The sequence below is a fragment of the Condylura cristata genome, unplaced genomic scaffold, assembly GCF_000260355.1.
Source record: "Condylura cristata isolate star-nosed mole 26May11 unplaced genomic scaffold, ConCri1.0 scaffold00001, whole genome shotgun sequence".
NCBI classification, from domain to species: domain Eukaryota; kingdom Metazoa; phylum Chordata; class Mammalia; order Eulipotyphla; family Talpidae; genus Condylura; species Condylura cristata.
In genome coordinates this window covers 606,584-631,377 of record NW_004567102.1, presented here as the reverse complement: position 1 = coordinate 631,377, position 24,794 = coordinate 606,584, and the positions used below count along the sequence as shown (strand labels likewise).

The 24,794-nt window shown below is 40.1% G+C and overlaps 2 protein-coding genes across 2 annotated transcripts; one reads left to right on the top strand and one right to left on the bottom strand.

Moving 5' to 3' along the window:
• Nucleotides 1–775: 775 nt before the first annotated feature.
• Nucleotides 776–9,243, bottom strand: LOC101630633 (butyrophilin subfamily 1 member A1-like). The gene is made up of 9 exons (XM_004673966.1): nucleotides 9,177–9,243; nucleotides 8,004–8,351; nucleotides 4,817–5,098; nucleotides 4,534–4,701; nucleotides 4,151–4,171; nucleotides 4,032–4,058; nucleotides 3,200–3,226; nucleotides 2,976–3,002; nucleotides 776–1,440 (listed from the first exon to the last, which is right to left on the bottom strand). The coding sequence occupies exons 1-9, from the start codon at nucleotides 9,241–9,243 to the stop codon at nucleotides 776–778; spliced, it is 1,632 nt and encodes a 543-aa protein (XP_004674023.1).
• A 7,339-nt stretch (nucleotides 9,244–16,582) lies between these two features.
• LOC101630410 (butyrophilin-like protein 1) lies at nucleotides 16,583–23,918 on the top strand. Its single transcript, XM_012726044.1, has 9 exons — nucleotides 16,583–16,661; nucleotides 18,246–18,596; nucleotides 19,173–19,454; nucleotides 19,581–19,781; nucleotides 20,374–20,394; nucleotides 20,483–20,509; nucleotides 20,684–20,710; nucleotides 22,749–22,775; nucleotides 23,428–23,918. Exons 1-9 carry the CDS (start codon nucleotides 16,583–16,585, stop codon nucleotides 23,916–23,918), a joined length of 1,506 nt encoding a protein of 501 aa, XP_012581498.1.
• Nucleotides 23,919–24,794: the final 876 nt, after the last annotated feature.

The following is a 24,794-nucleotide window of genomic DNA, read 5'->3' as shown; positions in this document are numbered from 1 at the left end:
AAATCTTCATGTTAGCACAATTAAAAGAATAATTATTATTAAAAATATTTACTTCTACATATACTGAGTACCAGAATGCAAGAGATGCCATGTATTTTTATGCATTTGTTTGCAGTTTTCTTTTTTTAAAGATTTCTTTATTTATGCTTACAATAACATTCACATTTGCAAATGTACAAACAAGAAATGGGGAGGGTTAAAGGATTCACAGAGAGACAATGGGAAGCAGAACAGGGGGATCTACTGTAATACACTGCTGAGAGGAGCAGTGGGTGAAACTGGAGTGGTCTGCTGTGCCATGTGGGTCAGCTCCCTGGCCGGGGATTGAACTTGTGCTGTCGTGGCTATGTATAGCTCCACAGGGCTGTACTTTAACCCCTTGTGCCACCAGGGAGTGCCCTTGTTTGCAGTTTTCTTTTTAAAAATAGAAGTAATGCAGATTTATACTGTTCCTATTTCAAAGTATAGGCACTCCTTCCCTCTTCACTTCCCTCCCCCGTTATTCTCACCCTTGCAACATCACGGCACCCACAGTCCACCTCATAGCCCTTCATATTCTTGTGATAGATTGTTGCTGGTCAAAAAGGTGCTGTCTCTCCCCAATAGTAACACTAAAGGAAATCCCCCAGATTTTTCCATTTGTCCCTTTCTCTCCTGCCTCTCCTTTTGAAGGGTTTTGAATTCTTTCTTATTGCCTTTGCCTTGCTCTCTACCACGGCTTCTCTCTTAGAGAACATTGTATAATTACATGAACATGAGCAGATGAGCAGATATGCTAACACTTCTCTTCTGGTGGAGGTAATAAAGATTTAACTTCTTGCGGGACATCATTATTACAATTTGTTAAGTGAGTCTCAGGGGTCTTTGGAGAAGAATTGGGATGCTTTTCTGAGCAGATCATCACACTTGTGCCGGCACCCTGAAGGCTAAAATAAGGACGGAGGATCCCACAAAATCTTATTCCTCTGAAAGAATAGATGTGGGATCCATCAACCATGTTATAAAAAGACACATCCCCACCCTCCCAGTCTAAGAAAACTCCTATCTTTGTGGGGACACACCTTGGCAACAGAACTGGATTGGAGGCGGGATTGGCGGTGGGAATCCAAACTTTTCCCTCTTTGTAGCTCACCACCCAGAAGTTCTTCTCTGGACTCTCTACAAACCACCCATCTCTCTTCACTGTTTCTGAGCAAACACCCAGAGCCCACCTAGCTCCAGTTCCAACTTTTCCAGATAAATTTACTTCTACTTCCCAGTAAAGTCTTCCTTGGCTAAAACAATTCTCGCCCAGAACACTGAAGATGTCTTCAGATTTGTCTTGTTGTGGATGTGCTGGTGCTTCAGAGTTCTGAGGAACATTCTGTATTGCAATTTGTTTTCTATCCTCAGATATATGGAGGTTGCAATGAGCTGTTTGTGAATCCAGAGTAACATCCACTGCAGGGGCAGAAAAAGAAAAATGTCCCCATCATTCCATAATGGGGACAGACTGACCTTAACAAAGATGCAAATTTTGGTAAAGGAGAATGGATGTAGCCATTGAGAGAGGGGAATGTAACAGTAGGTTAAATGATTTACAATCCTTCCCACGTCAATTAAGGGTTGGTCAGGTCCTTGTGTTATGGGCTGAGACATCTAACAAAGAGCTGGTCTCACATGAATGTCCTCAAGGTTAGGCTTTTCAGGATGGGGTCCCTCTATCCTTCAAATGTCTGCTAATTTAATGCTTGTTCTTAATAATTAAGCCTTGTTATATTTCCACCCCAATGTAGCTCATTTCACTTACACATTGTTGTTATCATTTTTATGTGGACTTATATAATAACTAATAATCCACTTTTCACACACTCATATTTCTAATGGTGAAAATTCTTGGGTGTGTAGTTATAAAGATCTATTACTGATATAATCACTATAGCCTTACTAGCTGTGATCTTGATGAAATTACTTAACTTCTAACATGACACTTCACTTTACTTCATTATGATGTAATAATTGTGATAATTTAACATAAGACTATGGGGAAATAAGTGAGATCATGTATACAGGATTTCATAATATGTCTTATTCAATATGAATATTTGGTAAATTTTAGCTTCAAACATTTACAGCAACACCAATACTAGTAGAAATAGACTAGTGGTATTAGTACTAGCTGTGATTATTTGCTTCTTGTAAAACTTAACATTTTCCATAATTGAAGTTTTCTTCATAAGAATTGGTATGTGGTGGACATTTGGCACTGTGGTGGTGGGAAATCAAGACTATAGCTGAGGGGAGGAATGCTATATTGTGAAAAAATAAACAAGGATGTTTAAAAGAAATAAAATTAAAAAAATTCTATTTAAGATATAAGGATATGTTATTAAAAGATATCTATATTAAATTTTAGAGGATTAAATTAAGTAAAAATGCTATGGATATAGGGATAATCAGAGTAAAGTGTCATAGAACTTGATAATGAACTCACAATTCTGGAAAGATGCTAAGATGGGCAGGGACCATTTTCCTCTTACACTAAATTACAACAAACTCTTCTCTAGCTCAGACTGGTTACACAACAAAGTTCCTTGAGCTATTCTTTCAATGTTATTTACTTGAATAAATCTACTGTTATCATTTAAGCTTCAGATTGAATATCAAATTTTGGTGGGAATTTTTTAATCTGCCATTTTTCCTTATGAAATATCTTGTTCCATTATAATATCAGTCACAATTTGCATGTGTGTTTCTGTGAAGTCAGAGATAATTTATTTGACATCAAATAAGCAGTTATATAAACTAATGCTTAAGGAATGAACAAATGATATTCACAACCATTAGAAATTTGTTAACATTTTAGGATAAGATTAAGACAGAAGTGCAAACAAGCATGAAATGAATAACCAACTAGTTATTACTGGCAATTTATACAAATGCAAAAGTTTCTCATTTGCATAGAAAAGATGCATCAAAATCATAAGTTTACTCACCAGGTTGGAACTGCTCCTTCCGCCAGTCTAAAAAGAAAAAAAAAAAATCATATGGAAAATATGTGCTCCCTGACCTAGAGTGATGTATGTCCCCTGTATATTTTTGGACTCCTAACTTCAAAATTAAATCTCCAGAAGATGACACATCTCTGAAAAAAATTCCCCAGAAGTTATTCATGAGGTCCTGGGGCACTTGAAGTCCCAAGACCATACCAGTTACTCACCAGCATATAATTCTGCTTTTCTCCATTCTGAAATAAAACAAAACAAAGGAATTAGATTTTCCCGTAGTAGGACCTTCACGTCAGAGTATGAATTTGCTAAACAGTAAGAAATCTGATAGTTTATGATAGTGCTATAAGTTCTGGGTTCATCACCTCAATGTTAGAGGGTAATTGCTTTCTTTTGCAATTCTTCTATTTTTCATATTTTCCACATTCTACTAACATATCTGTGATAATGTATGATTATCACATGTATGTACAGTTATTTTGAGAGAAAGAAGATAATCTTCAATTGTGAGAGTGCAAATCCTAGAATTTGATGTGCAGCTTTGACATTTTTTTAGCCTCGCAGGGTGCCAAACACCTAAATGTGTGTTCTCTATCCTCACATATACATATCCCCAACCAACAAAAAAAGCTCCCCAGTAAGCTTATTCCCCATTGCCAAGTCAACTGAACCCTCACCCAGCCTGATCTTTGATTCAGTGGCTTCCACCTTCTTATCAGCTTGCAAATTATTCAAACAAGCAATAAGTCACTCACTTTCACAGAAAATGGAGGCATCTTATTTTTTTGTTACTACTAAATCTGCCTCCTGCAGGCCTGACTGGCTCCATGTGACCCCATGTATCCTTCATGGCATGTATCCTCCTACCCTAGGATGTGAATATATGTAATAAACTTGTCCATCTCATCTGTCCAGTGTTTAGCATTATGTATCTGACCGTCTTATTCTATTCAGGGGTAGGAGGATCCTCACCAGCAAGGTAAATAAGAGGTGATCAGAAGACAGATGAGATTCTGATTCAACCATAATATTAATTTAACTCACCATGTTGATATAAGTCTTTCCTTTTGTCTGAAAAGGAATAACACCTGTGAGATTTGAAGAACACAGCAGGGATAAAGGGATCTATTTCTTGTTTGGGACAAAGAAAATGGAGAACTTACCAAGCTCCATCTTGAAATTCTCTAAAAGTAAAGAAGATAGAAAGACAGATTTTAAAAACAAAGTTCAAGACTTTGTAGACAATGTTGCTAAGTCCAGAGCCTGAGTACTAGTTCCATACAACATGATCAAGACATTTACCTTAGTTGAGAATTAGTATGAATGTTTTATCTCCAAGTTTCAATCAATGATTTTTTTCTCTCTAGTGGACTCCATTGTGATTTTTTTTCTCAAAGAGTGCCTAAATTCCATGTCTTGTTAGAAATATGAGTTGTAACTCAGTACCACACCTATCTCTATGTTCTAACAGAGCTATCTGTTTGCACAGTCATGTTAAGAAACCCATAAACTTGAGGCTCATACTAAGTGTGAACTGCAATTTTACCTTTGTCTTCTTTTTCTTCATCTTTTTCCTTCTTGAGTTTCTGCAATTTCTTGTTTTTCTGTTGTCCTTTCCAAGCCAAGAAAACAGCAGTACCCACAAAAATCCCAAGTATGATAAAAGTCAATACAAATGCTATCTTCCAAGGGGAGGTCCTAGGGAAGAAGGGTTCTGACACAGAACCCACAAAACCTGATCACAAACATACACCAACAAGTCTGTCCCATCCCATATTTCGATTTCCCCTTCATACTCCTGGCCTGCCCTCCATAGGAGAAACACTGACCTGGTATGAAAATGGTGTTCACCTGCTCTTGACCAAAGAAGGGGTTCTTCATGGAGCAGGACACATTTCTGTTTGAGCTGTCTCTGACAATAAGGGACACTTCCATCTGATATAACCCATCATCATCCTGGGTCTCGGCCTCAAAGAGAGATGGTATCTTCTCTCCCTTTGCATCTCTCCATTGAACATCAGGCTGGGGAAACCATCCTTTGCCTGTGCACTTCAGCCTTATTCCTGTGTCTTCTGGACCCTCCATGGAAACAAAAGGACCAGAACCCAGACCTGGAGAGGTAAGTTACACAGAAACAGCAGTGTGGGGAGATGAATGAAGAAGATGAAGCACTTAATTTCTATGTTTACATGTCTTTATCTGTCTATCTTGTTTTATTAGCATCTCAAGAAACAATCTATTTCTATGCTTAAGTTGAGACATTTTCTAGCCACTTCCTTAAACAAACTTTCTCTGATTTTCTTTTCCAAATTTTCTTTCTTCTTCTGAGTAGAGAACATCTAAAAGATAAAGTAGTGAGATGAAGTGATTCTGTGAAGGAATCAAATTGTTTTTGACTTTTCTTACCTCATCCCATACTCTTCCCTACATGCCTCTTCTTTTCTTCAACTCTTTGTGGACTGTCACTAAGATGCAGGAGGAGCCCTCTGTCCTTTCAAAGATAGTGGCTCTCCTGACTTTTGAGATTATATATTGTATTTTTACAACATCATATCTCAAAGTATGGATTCTGTTATGCCTGTCTCTGTCTTACTCCAATTCCTCAGGTGTTTGTAATATATAGGAATCTCATCTACATTATCTTTGGAGGGGGTGGCTAAAAATCATAAAACAGATGATAGTTTTTTCAACCAAGACCTGACCATTCTGGGAGAAATGCTTCTGGAAAACAATACAGTTTGTAAGACAACTCATCTTCTCAGAATTGCCTGAGGAAGCTGCCAACTCTTTTTGTGGATAGAAAAGAATATAATTGAGTGAAACTCATTCTGAACAAAATGGAGCAGATCAAAGCCAAAAAGCAGGAACTAACAGACCAGTTAGCCCTTGCACTGCCTGGGTTTATATAACAAATAAGTTCCAAGTTCAAACATGTAGATAACCCTAGGCTCATGTTGAGGGAGCAAAGGAAAAAAGGAAGACTTTCATATGCACAGGCAAAGGTTAACTGAATGGAAGATAAGTGTGGCTACAGATTAATTAACAGCTTGCTCTTATAACTATATGTTAATGAACAGGTGTAAGGTTATTTCACTTTTGAGGAAGAGACTAACATGGGGACAAAGTAATATGGTATAAGAGTTTGTCATCTTTCCTTATAGAAAGTTCTAATGGATTTGGCATTTCTGTATTAAAGTTCAAAATATGGACTTAAGTGAGTATGTAGCTATCTTCTCAGATAGAGCCAAAAAAGAAAAAAAACACTGCAGTAAAAACTAAAACAAACAAAAAATCCCAGCTTTCTTGGCAGATACTACAAAACCTTAAAGATGTGAATGGCATGGTGTTATCAAAAAAATGGAAGATAAAGCATTATAACTATACAGAGAATTCAGAATTTTCCTTGGCAACTTTGAAGTTTATGGTAAACAATGCAACTGTAAATTGGTAGAGATTATCTATGTTATTTGCTAATAGTATAAAAATTAATGAATACATATTGAAGAAAAAATATTTTGAACAGTCCATGAAACCTTATAATGAAACCCCACAATTTTATAAAAATATAGCTGCAAAAAGCAAAACAATAAAAAAGACAAAAATGAACTGCTGTTATGTGCAATTATCTATATAGGAAAATCCCAAATAGAATGGTGAACAAAAAGCCAGACACAAAGACAGCAACAATTAATCTATGAGTTTGAAATCAAAATAGTGAAATTTTAAGACAAAATTGTTATTGGAAGGGGAAAAAGTAATTCTGGATTAAGCTCTGTTTCTGGTTTGGGTACTGGTTTCTCAGAAGTATTCCCTATTAGAAAATTCTCTAAACAGTACATTTAAAGACTGATTGACTATTATATTAAATATACTTTGCAGAGAAGGTACTAGGAAAAAGGGCAAGTGAAATATCGTTGGTATGGAAGGATACATCTACAAGCTCCATACAACTAAAAAACCAGACAAAATAATGTTTCCTTTAAACTTCTCAGGGAAAATGCTGACTACATATATATGAAAGATACATAAAATTACATGAGAAATACACACTAGGAGACATATTTTCAACCTTTATGTAAAAGAGCAGCTACAAATCAATAAAATATTAAATATATCTTTCAGAAAAACCCAATTCATTAAAAGACATAAACAGGAAATTAAAAGAAGAAAACAAACATATAAACAGGTAAAAAGCACATGACAAAATATCCAATCTCTATATATTTGGTTTAAGAATAATACAAATTTGTTATGATATTATTCTAGCAATAAAAATGTCAACAAGTTAAAGAAATATAATATTCAGAGTCACCCAAAATGTAAAGAAATGTTTATTTTCTTTGAAGAAATCACCATTGGACAAGGGAAAACTGACTTCTTAGATTCTAGTTAAGCTTTGGGATGGCAAATGTCTATCTAATCAGTGAAGGTCTAAGTCTGGAGGCGATTTGCTGCAGCACGTTTCACCAGACTCCAAGGACCCATGTACAGCTGTTGTTCAAGGGAAAGATGGGTGCAGGAAGACCACTGAGGGAGCTGTTTGTCTTTACTTCTGCATCACGTCACCGCGGGATAGTGATTATTTTCTGACCTTAATCCCATAAAGATAACTTCCCCCCACCCCCTCCCCCTCCTTTCCAGTCCACCCTGCCACAATCCTCCCACTGGGGAATACTGCTTAACTTCAGGGAGATAGTGTCCACCATAGCAGCCAGCAGGGATTCTCTTCTCTGAGGGAAATGGGGCATTTTGAAAGGAAGGTATGTTGAGAGACATAAAGAAAATAAATATCTATTTTTCTGATAGCTGTATGCAAATAGTTGAATTTTAAATAAGTGCAGATCAGAAATGAGCAAGTAGATGGAGGATGTTGTGTTAAGCCCAGTGCCCGGGATGTTCACCAGCTACATGCACACCTGCCCTTTCGTCTCTGTCCTATTCACTCTCTTCCCTCCACATTAAATTCAGAACGGTGCACTTCCCCCAGAGTGATCTGTATTCTCAGACATTACTCACTTATCACCCTTAGCTCCAGAATGGCTTCTTCAAAATCGCTGCCCTTTTTAAAGAAGCACTTGTACATTCCGTTATCGGAGACACGGAGGCTGTGGATTCTCACAGCCACTCTTCCTTCAGTGATGTAGTCTTTCACCAGCTCTGTCCTCCCTTTATAGTCTACCAGCTGTTCTCCCGTCTGTTCCACTCCACTCCGATACACGAACACAGCCTCGGAGAACTGCGATCGGAACCATCGCAGCTCCATGTTCAACAAGCTCATGGGCGGGGTCACGTGACAGGGCAGCGCCGTGTCTGAGCCCAGCGTGGCCACGATGGGCTCCGTGGGTCCGACCACCAAGAATGAATCTGTTTAAGACAATAGCAGTGAAAAGACTATCAGGAAGACTTGCCTGGGTACTTTAGAACACAGCAGTTCTGGCCCCATGGACATTTGCTTATCAAGTCCTCCTTCAGGATGAGATGGTAGCGAGTAAGAAAACCCACAAGGCAATCTCATTTTAAACAAATTATTATTATTTTTTAAAGATTTATTTATGCATACAGAACTGGGGTAAGGCTGGAGTTGCAGAGGGTGGGGGCGGTGAGAGCATTTACCAGAGACAGAGTGGGGAGCAGAACAGGCAGATAGAGGAAGTATTGCTGAGGGGAGCCGCAGGAGAGACAGGAGAGATCTGCCCACCACGTGGGTCACCTGGGGGATGGGGGTAGGTGGGTGGGTGGGGGTGGGTGGATCAAACATGCACTGAAGCCTCTTCCGCTAGCTTGAAGTGCTGCGTCCTCACCCGTTGTGCCATCAAGGAGAACCCTTACACAAATTATTTTTTAATGGTAATGGTGGTACTTTCTGTGAAAGTGGAGGAAAGAGTGCTGAGAAATCATGATATTGGAGTTTTTCAGAAGCTCTTGGATATCAGAAAAGGCAGTTCACATGAAGCAGAGATCTGAATGAATTAGAAAATATTAATGAAGTAATCTTTCTTGGTCCCTTTCTTTAAAAATATTCACATAATACCTTACTTGCTTTCATGTATGGGTAAATAAATCATTATATCAAAATAAAGGATTTAGAATCAATCCAGGCATATCTGAGACGTGGCAGAATGATTTGATCCTTCTGTTCAGGGAGAGAAAGGAGAAATTCAGGTATAGACCATATAAAAATATTCTCACCTGAGCTCCACATGGACATCTGGAGAAGCAGGAGTAAGAGTAGGTGTCTTGGCAGAGAACCCCTCATGTTCCCCAGAGCTAAGGACAGAGGGAGGTCTTGAAAATAGCTGGAGGAAAGGCAAAAGGTGAACAGGGTGAACCTCAAAGCTAAGCTGGTTCAAGTTCTTCTAAGAAATGGTTTCTTGAAGTCCTCAAACAACTGCAGTGTCATTCTAAGATGACTCAGGGAAGACGAAAAACTTTAGTTTCCCTTTCCCAAGGAAACAGCATTTATCTCAGCAGTCATGTTCTGTAGTGATAAAGCCATCTACAGTCTCCTGAAACTCTCATTCAAGATCATTTTGCCCCATGGACAGAGACATAGAGGAGACAATGAGCAATCACAGAGAGATGGCCAAAAATGTTACTACTGGGCTTTGGGCTCAACAGATTTTCTCCCCGCTCATTCTTTAATGATAAAAGTACAGTTATAGCTTGTCCTTTCTCAGCCCTGGGGATCATCCACCCAGATCTCCTCACTCCTCTCCCTCTTGCCCATGAGCGAAAATACAACACTCACATATTTTAAGTTCTTCTCATAGAGATGAAAGCATCTTTGAACTTCTCACCACTGCTGCGGGCACCAGGAATAAATCCTCTCTGCCATTCCTTCTGGTTACCAGCTCTGGGCTCCCGGAGAGGTCTCTCCTGTGAGAGGTGCTCTAACAGGCAGAGGGAATTTGAGGAGTTAGAAAACTTGGGCCCCTGGACGAAGCCTTGAGTGGTCTTTAGAGGGTTTCAGAAAACTGGAAGAAAGACCAGCCTTGTGCAGGACTTTCTCAGCAGTGCATTTCTCCTTGGCCAATCTGCCATACAAAAGAGAAAGTAAGTAGAGGAAACTTTGACCTGGCCTGGATAATAAACCTATGAAATAATAATGTACTCACAATGTATTGAGAGGGCCGAAAACAAATGGTTTCACTATGTCTAAAGAGTTTAGTACCAGGCTAACAAGTCAAAATTCTGGTGAGACTGAATTATGATGATGAATTTACACACCACCTCTTTGTGCCTCAGTTTCCTCATCAGGCAATACCTTCGATAAAGTACCTACTCTAAGTTTTCCATCAAGACTGTATGGATTCACACATATTTATAGTTCTTAGAAGAAATATATTATAGCTATGATACATAATACATGGTTCTTAGAAGATTTCAGTAATTTATATATTTGTGTGTGTGTGTGTTAAGTCTCATTTTAACATCTTGCTCAATTCACCTCAATGGATTTACCTTTTTGATGATAAATTTCCATAGATCATTCATACTACCTGGCTGTCTTCTATGAAGCAGAAATTTAGTCCTCTGATATGATATTCATCTTGACCAGAATGAAAGGAAAGCTGTATAAAATCTCCAAGGTGATTTCCTGAAACCTCTCATTTTCTTTCTATGTTATACACAATAAGAAGAAATGAGGATGAGATTGGTGTCCTCTGTTTATATAACAATTTTTGTTTTGAGGATTCTTCAAGTCCTGTAAATTCTGTAATAACTATTTTTCTTGTTTAGAATTATAGAAAGGAATTCTGAATTAAAGTATGAAAGAATAAAGAGAGGTCTGATTTACATTTTTGAAGTTCTAGATCTAAGATAGAACATAAATATATGGTTTATAAGAGATGTAACAACACAACAAAACAATAGATAAAGACAAACCAGACAGTCTCACAAAATGATAGATATTTTAATATTAATTATAATTTTCAGAGAGAATCATTCAAAAAACAAGATTAACTTTTCAAATAGAGACATTCATTAAAAATGTCTTACTTCTGGCCCTCCCTGGTGGCGCAGCGGGTTAAAGCACAGCACTGAGAAGCTAAAACCACTTTCGCATGAGTTCGATTCCCGCCTGCCCCGGAGGTGACCACATGGCGTGGCAGACCTCCCCTGACCCGCCCGCTGCTCCCCTCAGCAGTGTACTTCGTCGATCTGCCTGTTCTGCTCCTCTCTCTGTCTCTGGTGAATCCTCTCACCCTCCACATCTCTGGCCTGTACCCCAGTTCCATATGAATAAATAAATAAATCTTAAAAAAAAAATGTCTTCTGGCCCTCCCTGGTGGCACAGCAGGTTTAAGCACAGCACAAAGAAGCTAAAGCCACTTCAGGATGAGTTCGATCCCCACCCGGGAGGTGACCCACATGGCGGGCAGACCTCTCTTGACCCGCCCCCTGCTCCTCTCAGCAGTGTACTTCGTTGATCTGCCTGTTCTGCTCCCCACTCTGCCTCTGGTGAAGCCTCTCATTGCCCCTGCACCTCTGGCCTGTACCCCAGTTCTTCTGAATAAATAAATAAATCTTTAAAAAAAATGTCTTACTTCGGTCCCTCCCTGGTGGTGTAGCGGGTTAAAGCACAGGACTAAGAAGCCAAAGCCACTTCTGCATGAGTTCGATCCCCTCCTGCACCGGAGGTGACCACATGGTGTGGCAGACCTCTCCTGACCTGCCCACTGCTCTCCTCAGCAGTGTACTTCATGATCTGCCTGTTCTGCTCCCCACTCAGTGTCTGGTGAATCCTGTCACTGCCACTGCACCTCTAGCCTGTACCCCAGTTCTGTATGAACAAATAAACCTTAAAAAAAAAAGTCTTACTTCTTATACTCTGGTTTCTCTTCAGATTGCATAAATATTTCACCTTTTAAAAATGCCTTACTTCTATGGATTGCATATTGTTTATAACAAATAGCAGGATTAAAAATGTAAAATCAGTTGGGAACTCAAAAATCAATTTATAATCACAATTAATCAGAAATGAACAGAACAATTACAGAGCAGAAGTCAAGTTAGGGATAGGGAGATTTAAAAAAAAAACATAACTGTGCTATTTCAAATATTTTAAGTTATGACTTGGTGAGGTTCAAAATTTCTCTAAATTTTGTTTTTTAAGAAAGATTTATTTTTATTCATGCATACAAGAACCTGAGAATAGGCCAGAGGTATGGAGAGTAAGAGGATTCACCAGAGGCAAAGTGGGCAATAGAACAGGAGGATTTAATGAAATACACCTACTGCTGAGGGGAGCAGTAGGTGAGACAGGAGAGGTCTGCTGTGCCCTACATGGGACAGCTCGCAGGCCAAGGATCAAACTCATGCCACAGTGGCTCCCAATAGCTTGATAGCTCTGAGATTTTAACATTTAAGCCACTAGGGAGGCCCTCTTTCTCTAAATTTTGGATAATACAAACCCAGATCAGCTAATGAAGATGGATTCTCAGAATAAACCAATATGATAGGTATGGAATGCTTCCACCATTATGATTGAAGCATTAAATCTTTCTTAAGTCTGTCTAAATAAATAAACAAACACCAAATACCAAATCTGAAGAAACTCAACTTCTCTAGGACAGCTGCTGTTTTGGAAGAGGCTACCCCAAAAAGAAGAAAATAGGCCAAGTCAGCAGGTACACCCCTTATTACCAGGTGGTTGATTTCTACAGACATCTGTTAACCCTACCACCTTAGTTCAAACACAGCCCCCACAGGCAGGCATGCACAGAACACGGGCTGTCTCCCAGAAGTAGTTTCACCTTCTCCCAGCTCCTCATTCAAACCTGTAACCTTCACTCTTAATTTAAGAGATGTGTGATAAAACTTCCAGAACTTTCTTTATTTGCCCTTGCACATAACTGTTAGTTTTGCTGCTCAAGTATTCTAGCTTTCATTCAGAAATGTAAAGACCACATTCAATTATTTTCTAGCAATGCATGTTGAGTGAAAAGGTATATGATAGAATCTGATTTTTTTCTGTACAAAACACATTTTTTTGGACTCTGGAAACTGAGATTTTTGTTTGATTGTTAAAACTTTGTAAAAATTCTTGTATAAGTGCCTAGTTTTCCCTCTAATCATCCAACTTTTTATGAAGTGCTCTTTCAATCCAGGGACATAATTTTTGCCGCCGATTTCCTTTTTCTCAATTCTGGAAATAATATTATTGATTGATAAATTTTTATGTTCTAGGTCTATTATGGTTAGCTCAACTTATGTTTCCTAAGCTTTGTCTCTTATATTTAATTTAATTTATTCTGGGATAAACCAGGAATTCCATTTTCTAGTTCAATATTTTGATCTTCAGCTATATCTATTCTAATAGAAAAGACCTCCAACAGCCAAAGCAATCCTGGAAAAAAAAAAAAAAGAACAAAAACAGAGGTATCACCTCCTTGACTCAAATCAATAATAATTATACAGCAGGGTGCTAGTGCAAAAAACAAAAAACAAAAACCAGACCTGCACATGGATGGGAAAGAATTGCGAGACCAGGAATAAGCCACACATATTATAGACAGCTAATATGCAACAAAAACATACACTGGAGAAATATGAAGAAAGTATTTTCAATAAATGGTGTTGGAAAAATGGACAGTTACTTGCAAAAATAAAAGTGAAACTAAAACAACTCTCTTATTTCAAGCACAAAAACTAGTTCAAAATGGACTAACTAACAATATGAGAATTGAAACTATAAAAACACATACAAAAAACAAAGTTAAGAAGCCCCTTGTCATTGACTTTAGAGATACATCTTTGGAGATTTGAGCCCAAAGAAAAGAGAAGCAGGGCGAAAGTAAACAAACAGGACTACATCAAAATTAAAAGGTCAGGGACGTTCCCTGGTGGCACAATGGGTTAAAGAACAGCACTACAAAACAATCCGCAGCCACTACAGCATGAGTGATCCACAGCGAGGGCCAGGGAGCTGACCCACATGGCGTGGCAGATCTCTCCTGACCCACCCACTACTCTCCTCAGCAGTGTATTTCAATCCATCTGCCTATCCTGCTTCCCATTCTGTCTCTGATGAATCCTCTTACACCCTGCACCTCTGGCCTGTACCCCAGTTCTTGTATGCATAAATAAATAAATTAAAAAAATTAAAAGGTCTACACAATGATAGAAACCAGGAATGAAATTAAAAATGCAAATTGACAAACTGGATAAGATATTGGCAAATCATATGTCTGTCAGGGGTTACTATGCAAATATATGAACAACTCATACAACTTAACAGTAAAAGCCAAAAATGATTTTGTATTTCTTTATATACAGAATCATAATTTTCATAATTTTCAATTGAAATCAGTATCTTGTAGATTTCTCTCTGTAGCTCTCAAACACACAAAATATCAGTATGTTCACAGTCTAATTCCTTCCAAATACTCTCAACAAATTAACTGACTTCATTCTTAAAACTTATTATTGCAGAAAATATGTAAGAAATGTACATGGCTTTTTCAAAAATTTCCCCACTATATTGTAAATGTATTTGCATATGTATTCAGATTCTGGAATAGACTACACACACAAACATGTATCACAGATTTCAAAGTAAACAGAAGAGACAAGTGGTATCTTCAACTCCTCCTTTCCTTCTTCGGTTTTCCCTCCCATTCCCCACCACTCATACCTAAACTATCAGGTGGGTGTCAGAGCCCAGGTGAGAAAAGATGGTCTGCAAGGAGGGCTGTCCAGCAGGCTGTGGAAGGGCTTGGGTGGAAAGAGGAAGCTATGCATGAGGCAGAGAGTGGGGACCCAGGCATAGATTGTGCCATTTCAAGCAAGGCGATAATACACAGCAGTGGGACCACACAATGTGGCTGAATCTCCAAAAACAATTTTAACTGAAAAGCATCAAGATATATGATTCCTTTTTCCTTTTTTTTTTTTGAAATGTTGAACTAGATAAGATTAAGGTATCCTGATTTTTAATCAGAAGTTTGCTTTCCTTGGAATGGATTTATTGACACTAGTTATTTTAAGAGTTGGAAGTAATTCGATAGTTTGATGATGGTGGTGGTTCCATGTGTGTAAGCATTTGTGGAACTCATGGAAATGTATTTTTTTCAAAACCATGAATTTTATTGTATGCAAAATACTAATCAATATATTGGACTTCTTAAAAAGTTGTATCCACCCCACTCTAGGCACTCTATAAAATGCTTAGAATGTAGGCATCCTTTTTTTAGACTGCGACACTTACAGTAATATTTATGCAATTGTTCTTTTTCTCCCTCACTAGCTATCAACCTTCTGTGGCATATAAACTTGGGAATAATTCAAAATGGAAAGAAAATGCCTTTTGAGCACATTTTGTGTCTGTCACTGTGTAGTTGTGTTATTACACCACTCCTACTTTGGGGAGCTCTAAGTTTCTTGGCACTCAGAGCCCTTCATTTTCAAAACATTTTCTTCCCTCTTCACAAGCTGTGTGTGACTTCTGAGGTCAATAGCGATGTGGTAGGAGGAAGCATTCTTTGGTTTTCTTTCTAAATAAGTTAACTTACTGAGTTGAACATTAGGATGACCATCAGATGTGAATATTATATAGGAAAATGATTCCTTTTCTGAAAATGTGACTTCAGCCTTTTGTAAGTGGCAGGAGAGAGCTACTCTCAGCATTTCATGTAAAGACAATTTAGTTTCTATCAGCCTCAGCCCAGTTGAAAGGCCCCCTTGCCTGACCTTCATTTCTTTCACTTTCAGTATCAGTAGAAGAGGCTGGCTATGCTTTTCTAGTTAGACGGTTCTAGGAGGCGCATTCAGTGCTAGTGGCTCTCATTTCCCCCTCTTCTTAAGAATTTTTTTCTATCTAGGGATGGGTAAACCTGTTGCTCCTAGGATCTGAGCTGAGCCCTGCTTGGAGACTGACCACAAGATCAACCAGGGGCTGTTTCTCCAGCAGGAACTTGCAGGTGTACCAAGGAGACCAAGAGCTTCCCGGACACCTCTGTCCTGACTCAGATTGAATGGTAAGAGAGAGAAATGTGTGTCCATGTGCATGTGTCTGTGGGACATCTGGGTGCTGAAGAAAAGACGGATGGGAGCTATGCTGTTCCATGGTGGGCAAACTGCCTTCCTTTGGGGAGCTAAGCCACAAGAGTTGCCGTCCAACAAGATAACTTGATAAATAACTGCTTGAGTGAATGATAACTGCATGAGTGAATGAACGAATGCAAGAGGAGGTACAGACTAATTTTATAAATGCTTTCATTTCTTGGTATCAAACTCAGTCTTTTCAGTTTTATGAAAGCCTAAAGGGGAGGGCAGCTTTAGATGAACAGACACAGGACACAAGACACAGGAGAGTGGTTTGAAGTTTTCTATACCTGCTGTTGGTTTCAGAAAGAAAAGGATGGAAGACTCATGGAAAGTGACTGGGAACTGGTCATGTTTGTCTTAAGGAAAAGACTTTCCACTCTGAGGAAAAATGTTCAAATAACTGTATTTAAGTAAATCTTTCAATAGGGGATTTTTTTCTTACCACTTTCACTTTGATGGCTTTCTTCTTCATTTCTTCTCCTACAGAGTAGCTCCTCCTCAGAGTGAATATTTCCTGTTTCCGGAGCTTAACTTTATGCTCTGAAATGGCGGCTCTTTCTGTAGTCTCTCCTATTGGTTTTCTCCTCCTCCTCCTTCTCCAGGTGTGTACCTGGTACACAGCAGGTGAGTGTTCTCCCTCATGTTATTATTATTATTAATATTCTTAAATTTGCCTTGATTTCAATGGATCTTTTAATATAAAAAGTACAGTTGAGGGCCCTCCCTGTGGCACAACTGGTTAGGACACAGCACTACAAGATGGCCGCAGCCGCTTCAGTACCAGTACTATCTTGGGCCCTGGAGCTGACCCACATGGTTAGCAGACTTCTGACCCACCCACTGCTCCCCTCAGCAATGCACTTCATCCATCTGCCTGTTCTGCTCCCCACTCTGTCTCTGGTGAAGCCTCTCATCGCCCTGTACCTCTGGCCTGTATCCCAGTTCTGTATAAATAAATAAATCTTTTTTTTTTAAGATTTATTCATGTATGAATAAATATTTTTATTTATTCGTGCAAAAATAAATAAATCTTTTGAAAATATTTATTCATTTATGAATACAGGACTGGGATATAAGCCAGAGGTGCAGAGGTGGTGAGAGGATTCACCAGAGACAGAGTGGAAGGCAGAACAGGCAGATCGATGAGATAAGCTGCTCAGCAGCCGGTGAGACAGGAGAGGTCTCCCATGCCATGTGGATCACCTCAGCGGTTAGGGATAGAATTCTCACTGAAGCAGCTGTGGCTCACTTGCAGTACTTCATTCTGCACGGCGGAAGGGGGGGGGGGTTTGTGGGTGCATGGGAAGGCCCTAAATAAATAAATCTTAAAAAAAAAAGTACAGTTGATCAGTCATCTCACAGTTTACCACATCCCAAAAGGTTTCATATTCTGGAGAAACTGACTGCTGAGGCCAAGAAGATTGCAGTGTCAGGTCCCCTTCTTATCAACACCCATAGCTTCTTGGGGAAGACATTATAAAGCCCATTGCTACAATGTTGCTCTAGATATTTATTGATTGTGGGTGGTTCCAACTGTTAAAGTTCACAGTGCCAAAAAACTTAATTCAGTGAAAAGAATCGAGATATATATTCCTGAACTCTCTCTGGTGATGACCTTGGACAAATCATGAATTCTTTTCAGGATATGAGTCCTTCCTTCATGGTTATAATAGCTGATGAGCGTATCCAGATATTACCTCAATTAAAAATAAAAAAAGAGGGGGAAAAATAACCCAAAATAAAGAAAGTGTCTTTTAAAATGCAAAATGAGGGCCCTCCCTGGCTGTACAGTGGTTAAAGTGCAGCATTATAAAGCTCTCTGTAGTTTTTGCAGCACCAGTTCAATTCCCCGGCAGCAGACCTCTCCTGTCTTGCCCACTGCTCCCCTCAGCAGTGTATTTCAGAAGATTTCCCTATTCTGTTTCCCATTTTGTTTTTGGTGAATTGTCTCACCCACACATCTCTGGCCTGTCCCCCAGCTCTTGTATATGTGAATAAATAAAATCTAAAAATGAATAAATAAATGCAAAATTAAGAATTGCTGATTCTGGGGAATAAAGTTGAAGAAGTTACATATATGAAATGATTATAGATAACTTTTTTGGGTAAAATAATACAAATAAAGACGACATATGTTTGGGTTCCTAAATAAAGACGGGTACCTGTATCCTCCATTTCACTCCTCTAATCTGTGTGGCTTTCTTGCAGTATCAGAGTTTTCTGTGAAGGGACCAACGCAGCCCGTCAGGGTCCTATTGGGGGCAGATGCCAGTCTTCCCTGCCAGCTGGTACCTGAGCAGAACGCAGCCCACATGCACATCCTGTGGTACCGCAACCAGCCCTCCCAGGTTGTGCTCATGTACAAGAACAGGCAGGAGCAAGGCGGGGAGCAAATGCTGGAGTATCGTGGCAGGACTGAGCTGGTGGGCACCTCCATCGACAAGGGGGATGCGTCCCTGCTCATCCAGCAGGTGCGGTCCTCTGACGACGGCCAGTACCAGTGTCAGTTTAAGGATGGTTCCCAGTCTGGAGAGGTCACCGTGCAGCTGCAAGTTATAGGTGCGTAGCTTGACACAGGGTCTGTCATGATGTCAGGTGAAGAGAAAGGTCAGGACATCTACATTCTAGTCTGACATTTTTTGTCACTCTCTAAATATTGATATGCTACTGCTTTACCTTGTGGAGTATAAATTTTCTACATGTCTAGTAAGGATAAGGATACATATTCTATTTGTTTTTAAACATCGAAAGGGCAATGTTCCTGAAGATATTCTGAACTCTTTAAAGACCTGGTAGCTAATTGATTAGTATTAAATCAAATTGGTATCAGCACATTAAGTAAAAGCTTTTGTCCAATCAGGAGAGAAAAAACAACTAATAGCATTAAACTCTTTATAGTTTTGTTTTTCTCTGTCCTCTCAGTTTGGCACAAGAGTTCTCTTAGTCTGGGTGTAAGGAAATGACTAAGCTGAATTCAAAACTGAAATCACTATGTAGCTAATGTTGATGAGAGCAGTTTTCTGACTTCTGCTTCAGTTTATTCACCAGTCTTGTGAAGGGGAGTTCAGCCTCCGGTCTCAGGGACACCTGAGCCCTGGGGACTGAAGGTCTCAGGAACATACCTTCTCTCCTCAGGTTTGGGATCCAACCCTCAAGTTCACATGACTGGGCCCACGGAAAGTGGGATTCGAGTCCTATGCTCCTCAGGTGGCTGGTTTCCAAAACCCAGTGTACAATGGATGACCAAAGCTGGAGCAAAGCTGGAAACTTTCTCTGAATCTCACACTGAAGATAAAGATGGGCTCTTCCAAGTGGAGTCATCTGTCATTGTCACAGACAGCTCCCTGAACAATGTGACCTGCTCCATCCAGAACCCCCTCTCTAGCCAGAAGAGAGCTTCAGCCATTTTCCTCCCAGGTCAGTGAGGTCCAGACCTCAAGGCAGAGTTGGGGGGTGTGTAGTTAGGGAAGGGATGAGGGGAGAAAGAGAAGGGAAACCCGGAAAGAGTGGGGGTCCTCACCGTGTCTCCACATCCCCTGTCAGAGCCCTTCTTCCCCAGGATGTGTCCATGGAAGGCGGCCACGCTGGGGATAGTCCCTGTGCTGCTGTTTTTCCTCTCGGGGGTCAGCTTCGTTGGCTGGAGAAAACACCAGGCCAAAGAGGGAGCAATAAAGAAAAGACAGACCGAATTTGCGGAAAGGGAGAAGATGAAGAAGGAAAAAGAAGAGGCCCTTCAGAAGAGAGGTAAATTGGGACAACAGGATAGAGATTCAGGGAAAAATTGGGGGTACAGGTTGTGGAGAGTGTAGTTTGGGAAACTGAGAGCTGCCAAAGGACCACAAAAAGAACATAGGGGTCAAGAATTCCACAGTACTGGGAGTCCTGTGGAAGGAGATCCAAGAGCATGTGTGTGTGTTGAGGGGGTTGAGGGGATGGTGGGGAACTGATGATGGGGATGGGGAAATGATTTGTGGACAGTGGTCATGAATTGTCAAAGTGGGGCCCCTAAGGGCATACTGTGGTCTTCTGAACCTCAGTACCTCAACCTGTGCTGCTATTTCTCTATGTAAAAATGTATTTTCATATCTTCTATTTGTTCATCATTCATAGGTTGCAAAAACACCTAGAAATAACATACTCCCCTGACACTTGGGCCTTCCTCTATGGCCCCATAGCTCCTCCATGTAATCCTAGCACTCATTATTTGAGACCACACGTGGGCTGGTCTTTTTCATTTACTTCACTGTGGGACCCAGGAGTTCTCACTGAATTTAACTACTGACCAAACTTAGGGAGAGCAAAATCCCAATTTGATGACTTTTATGTCTTTTTACAGGAAAACTCAAGGAAGAGTATGGTAAGTCTTGTACCTTTTATTCTCTGTGTGGAATATATTCTCTTTCCTCATCTGTCCTGAGCCCCTCACTGAATGTTGTTTCTTTCAGATCGGCGGAAGGCACTATATGATGCAGGTAAGAGGCTCTGGGTTTCCCACACCACTTGATGGCCTGACCTCAGCACTTTTAATTAGAGGAAAAGTCAACAAGATTTAATGATACCAGTGGAAGAAAGATAAGTGGACAGGAGAGGAATGTGGGCCTAGATTACTGTTTTACTTATCTTACCTGGATTTTTTTCTATTTTAGATTGGAAGAAGGCTCTCATATACCCTGGTAAGAACTCTCTTCTCTGGCCTAGATATTGCCATGTGCCTCTCGTATTGTGGGCATAACACACACACACACACACACACACATCCTCTTGCAAATTGCAAAGACTTAGTTGGTACTAATCTTTAGTTCCTACTGTAAGGTGTTGCTGAAAGGAGCCCACACAAGTGGTCTTAGCAAAGAGAAATGTATTGGGCCAGCTGCTGGATGGGACTCCAAGGGAGTGCAAGGAGGGAATTCATACACTAGGCTTGTAACGGGGAGGGATGGTTGTCATAGCTCAGAACAGCCAAGGTGAGATGTAGAGAGGAGGAAGTCAGGGCCCAAGTGATCCTCCATCTGCATAAGCAGGAATTCAGGTGGGGTCCTGTGGTCCTGACATCTGCCTCCTCCTGGGTAGTAGCAACAGGCCAAGGTCAGGGTGCCCTTCTGGCCCCCCTGTGCTCCTGCCCAGGCTGTCCTAATATACACTATGTGTACTTAGAGGCTCAAATGATCAAATATTTTTCAGATCTCAGGATAAAGAAAAAATAAATCACTAACTGGTAAATTCCACCACATGGCCAAGATAAAGCTCAACACAAATTGTTATCCCATCCATGGTGAAACAGGAAGGGAAGGAACTCTGAGTGATTTTGAATTTAAGAAGAATGAAAAATATCTTGTTAAAGCAGTATTTCTGTGCTGTAAATAAGGTCTAAGAAACAGAATGTATTGTATTTTATATTTAAAAATATAGCTCAGCCCTCCCTGGTGGCGCAGCGGGTTAAAGCACTGCACTGAGAATCTAAAGCCGCTTCCGCATGAGTTCGATTCCCGCCTGCCCCGGCGGTGACCACATGGCGTGGCAGACCTCTCCTGGCCCGCCTGCTGCTCCCCTCAGCAGTGTACTTCATCGATCTGCCTATTCTGCTCCCCACTGTCTCTGGTGAAGCCTCTCGCAGCCCCTGAGCCTCTGGCCTGTACCCCAGTTCTGTATGCACAAATAAATAAATCTTTAAAAAAAATAGCAACTATGATTTTACTTACATTCAACTTAAAGTAAGTAAAATCCAATCTACAGGGAAATACATTTATTTTTGACAAGCTTTGAAAAATTATTTTTCAAAATATTTTAATATCATTTGTAAAAATGAATGGAACTTTACTTGATGGAGGGAGAAATCACTATCTTTATACCTTCTAATATTTGTGCTAATATATTGCATGGCTTTATAAGTGTGTGTTTGTATGTGTGTAAAATAGTGTTTGGCCTCAGAAACATACTAGGTCATTTCTTGAACATATATGTGTGCAATTTCTATATGTCAGACATTGTGCAGGATGTTGGTGGCTCAGGAAGCCCTTACCTCTGCCTTGTGGCACTTAATGTGCACTGGCAATTGCTCACAACTTAAGTGCTTTAATAAGGATAGAAGTTTCCTCCCCCAGGGTCAAAGTTTTTGGTTAAGCAGTTTCCTCTGTTCTAGTTAATAATTATGGCTGTCCTTATCTTCCTCCTGTCAAAAGACAATTCAGTGAGATACACTGAGAATACTTGTCTTGAAATAAAAATCACAGCTCCTATCATAAGACAAATGGCCACAGGCAGAAACAGTGGAGGTGAGGAGCAGAGATTTCATGCAGAAATCTTCTGTCCTGGGGGAAAATATATAAACAACAAATCTGATTATAAGGGTCAAAATGACAGGATCAGTATAAGAGCCCTACTCATAAGCTTAAGTTCTACTCTGAGAAGGTTACTGATTGGAAATTCCAAAGTAAAACAAAATGAAAAGCCGTAGACCCAGTGTCTCCCAAACCCAGCTCAGGGTGGAGAAGCTTCCTCCCCCAGAATCAGACTGAACTAGCTCATCACCTGAGAGAGAGCCCAGGAAGCATGCCAGGTGCCCTGTAGCTTTTGGGTGCTACCAGAACTTAAGGACCTTAGAGGAGGGGGTGAGGGGTGCTGGACAAAGCTATGAGCCAGGGAAGCAAATACCTTGCCTCCTTTCCCCTCCCTGTTTCTATCTCAGACTCAATTTATGTTGTTCTTTTTCAGACTGGAGAAAGGAGCATTTCACATGTGGTGAGTTGTGTTACATCTTTTTGGCTCTCTTCAAACCTGCCCCATGACATCCTGTTTTCGTTCTCTGAGATCAATGAAAAGAGAGGCGCCATTATTTTGGTAAAGAAAGGAAGGAACATGGAGATCATGAAATAGTAGCTGGAATTGGAAACTGCTCTAAGATTAGCTATTCTGCGTGTGTTTCCACATCCATATATTGTCTCTATACTGGCCCACACTTCTTGTCTGGGGCATCCATTTGATTCTGAAGCAAAAATTAACATGGTACCTTAGCTGGAGACACCCTACCTAAGTTAAGAGCAGTTCGTATGGGCCCAACTACTTATTGAAGATATATTTAATTTGTAGAGAATTGAGAAAAATACTATTCTCAAATTAAAAAGTGCTTGGGGCTTCCTCAGGCATTCTGTGAAACACTGATGGTAATATTTTAAGATAATCTGAGATACTTGGTATAGCACCCAGGTAAGAACACAACCTTTCCCACCTCTGACTCCCAGCACTGCCTCAGCCAAAACACTTCACATTTGTCAGAGGAGAGGCTTTTTTTTTTTTACTACTACAATTACATTTGCTCATTTCTTTAAGATGTCACCTGTAGAACAGATTTCATAAGTGTAAAAGTTGGCTCTTTCCTTTTTTTCTTTTCCAGTCAGTTTGACTGTAAATCGTGAGGCAAAAGATGCTGACAAAAAGGGAACCCTGGAGCCAGCTCTCAATAATAAACAAGATGACAGCAACCTGATCACACTTAATCAGGAAGCCATCACTTCAGGGAGATTTTATTGGGAGGTGGATGTTCAGAACACAGAAGAGTGGACTCTAGGTGTTTATGAGGAGCCCATAAAGAGAAGAGGAGAAACTGAAGCTTCGGAAAAGACGTTTAGAATCTTGGAGAGAAAGGGGGATAAGTATAGGGTTCTCGCCTATTGTCTAAAAGACATTTCCCATGAAGAATGTGCAGAGGTACAAGTGTGTCCACAGAAGATTGTGGTTTTCTTGGATTATGAAGATAAAGACATTTCCTTCTACAACATGACTGATGGTAACCACATTTACTCTTTCACCAAGGTTACCTTCAAAGGGCAGCTCTCTCCTTACTTCAAACTTAGATCCACAGACCTTTCCAAAAATGCAAAATAGTGAATTAGTGGAAGAGCCTATGTAATGAAGACAGCTGCCCTTGCTCTGTAAACCCCAGGACTCCAGTCTTGGCAGGTCCACTGTTCATGAAACCACTTGCCTTTGAAATTCGTTTGGCCTCCATGACCAGAGTTTTGCTCCCCTCAGCAGTGTACTTTCTTAGTCAGCCTGTTCTGCATCCCATTCTGTCTCTGGTGAATCCTCTCAAAGCCCCTGCACCTCTGGCCTGTACACCAGTTCTGTATAAGTAAATAAATCAATTTTTTTAGAAGAAATATATCTTAGGGCCCTCCGTGGTGGCGCAGCGGGTTAAAGCACTGCACTAAGAAGCTTAAGCCACTTCCACATGATTTCGATCCCCGCCTGCCCCCGGAGGAGATCCACATGACTTGGCAGACCTCTCCTGACCCGCCCGCTGCTCCCCTCAGCAATGTACTTTGTCTATCTGCCTGTTCTGCTCCCCACTCTGCCCCTAGTGAATCCTCTCACCCTCTGCATCTCTGGCCTTTACCCCAGTTCTGTATGAATAAATAAATCTTAAAAAAATCTTAAACAGTCTGCTGTCTGGTATCTATAAATATGTCTATATCAAAGACTGATACTTAAAAAAATAATAAACTTCCGGGAAAACAAAGTTAATAAAAAACAGAAGTCATAAAATTGGAAATGGTAATTATTTTTATTATTAGATTCAATAAACCTGAAATATTCTGTCCATTTACTCTAAAAATTTTATAGTACTCTTTTTATGTTTGTCTCAGAAAAACTGGTAAGCCTACCTGTATCATTGGCATTGGTTGTTGGACCCTAGTTTAAGTAACACTGCCTAAAAAAATTCGAAGGAATAAAAACTACACAAAATACATTTCTCAATAA

Coding starts and splice junctions, on each gene's coding strand:
- LOC101630410 (XM_012726044.1), top strand. CDS start 16,583: ATGGCGGCTCTTTCTGTAGTCTCTCCTATTGGTTTTCTCCTCCTCCTC. Junction 18,597..19,172: donor CGTGCAGCTGCAAGTTATAG/GTGCGTAGCTTG, acceptor TTCTCTCCTCAG/GTTTGGGATCCAACCCTCAA. Junction 20,395..20,482: donor AAAACTCAAGGAAGAGTATG/GTAAGTCTTGTA, acceptor TGTTTCTTTCAG/ATCGGCGGAAGGCACTATAT.
- LOC101630633 (XM_004673966.1), bottom strand. CDS start 9,243: ATGAGGGGTTCTCTGCCAAGACACCTACTCTTACTCCTGCTTCTCCAG. Junction 4,172..4,533: donor TGAAGAAAAAGAAGACAAAG/GTAAAATTGCAG, acceptor CTTTACTTTTAG/AGAATTTCAAGATGGAGCTT. Junction 4,059..4,150: donor GAATTTCAAGATGGAGCTTG/GTAAGTTCTCCA, acceptor ATTCCTTTTCAG/ACAAAAGGAAAGACTTATAT.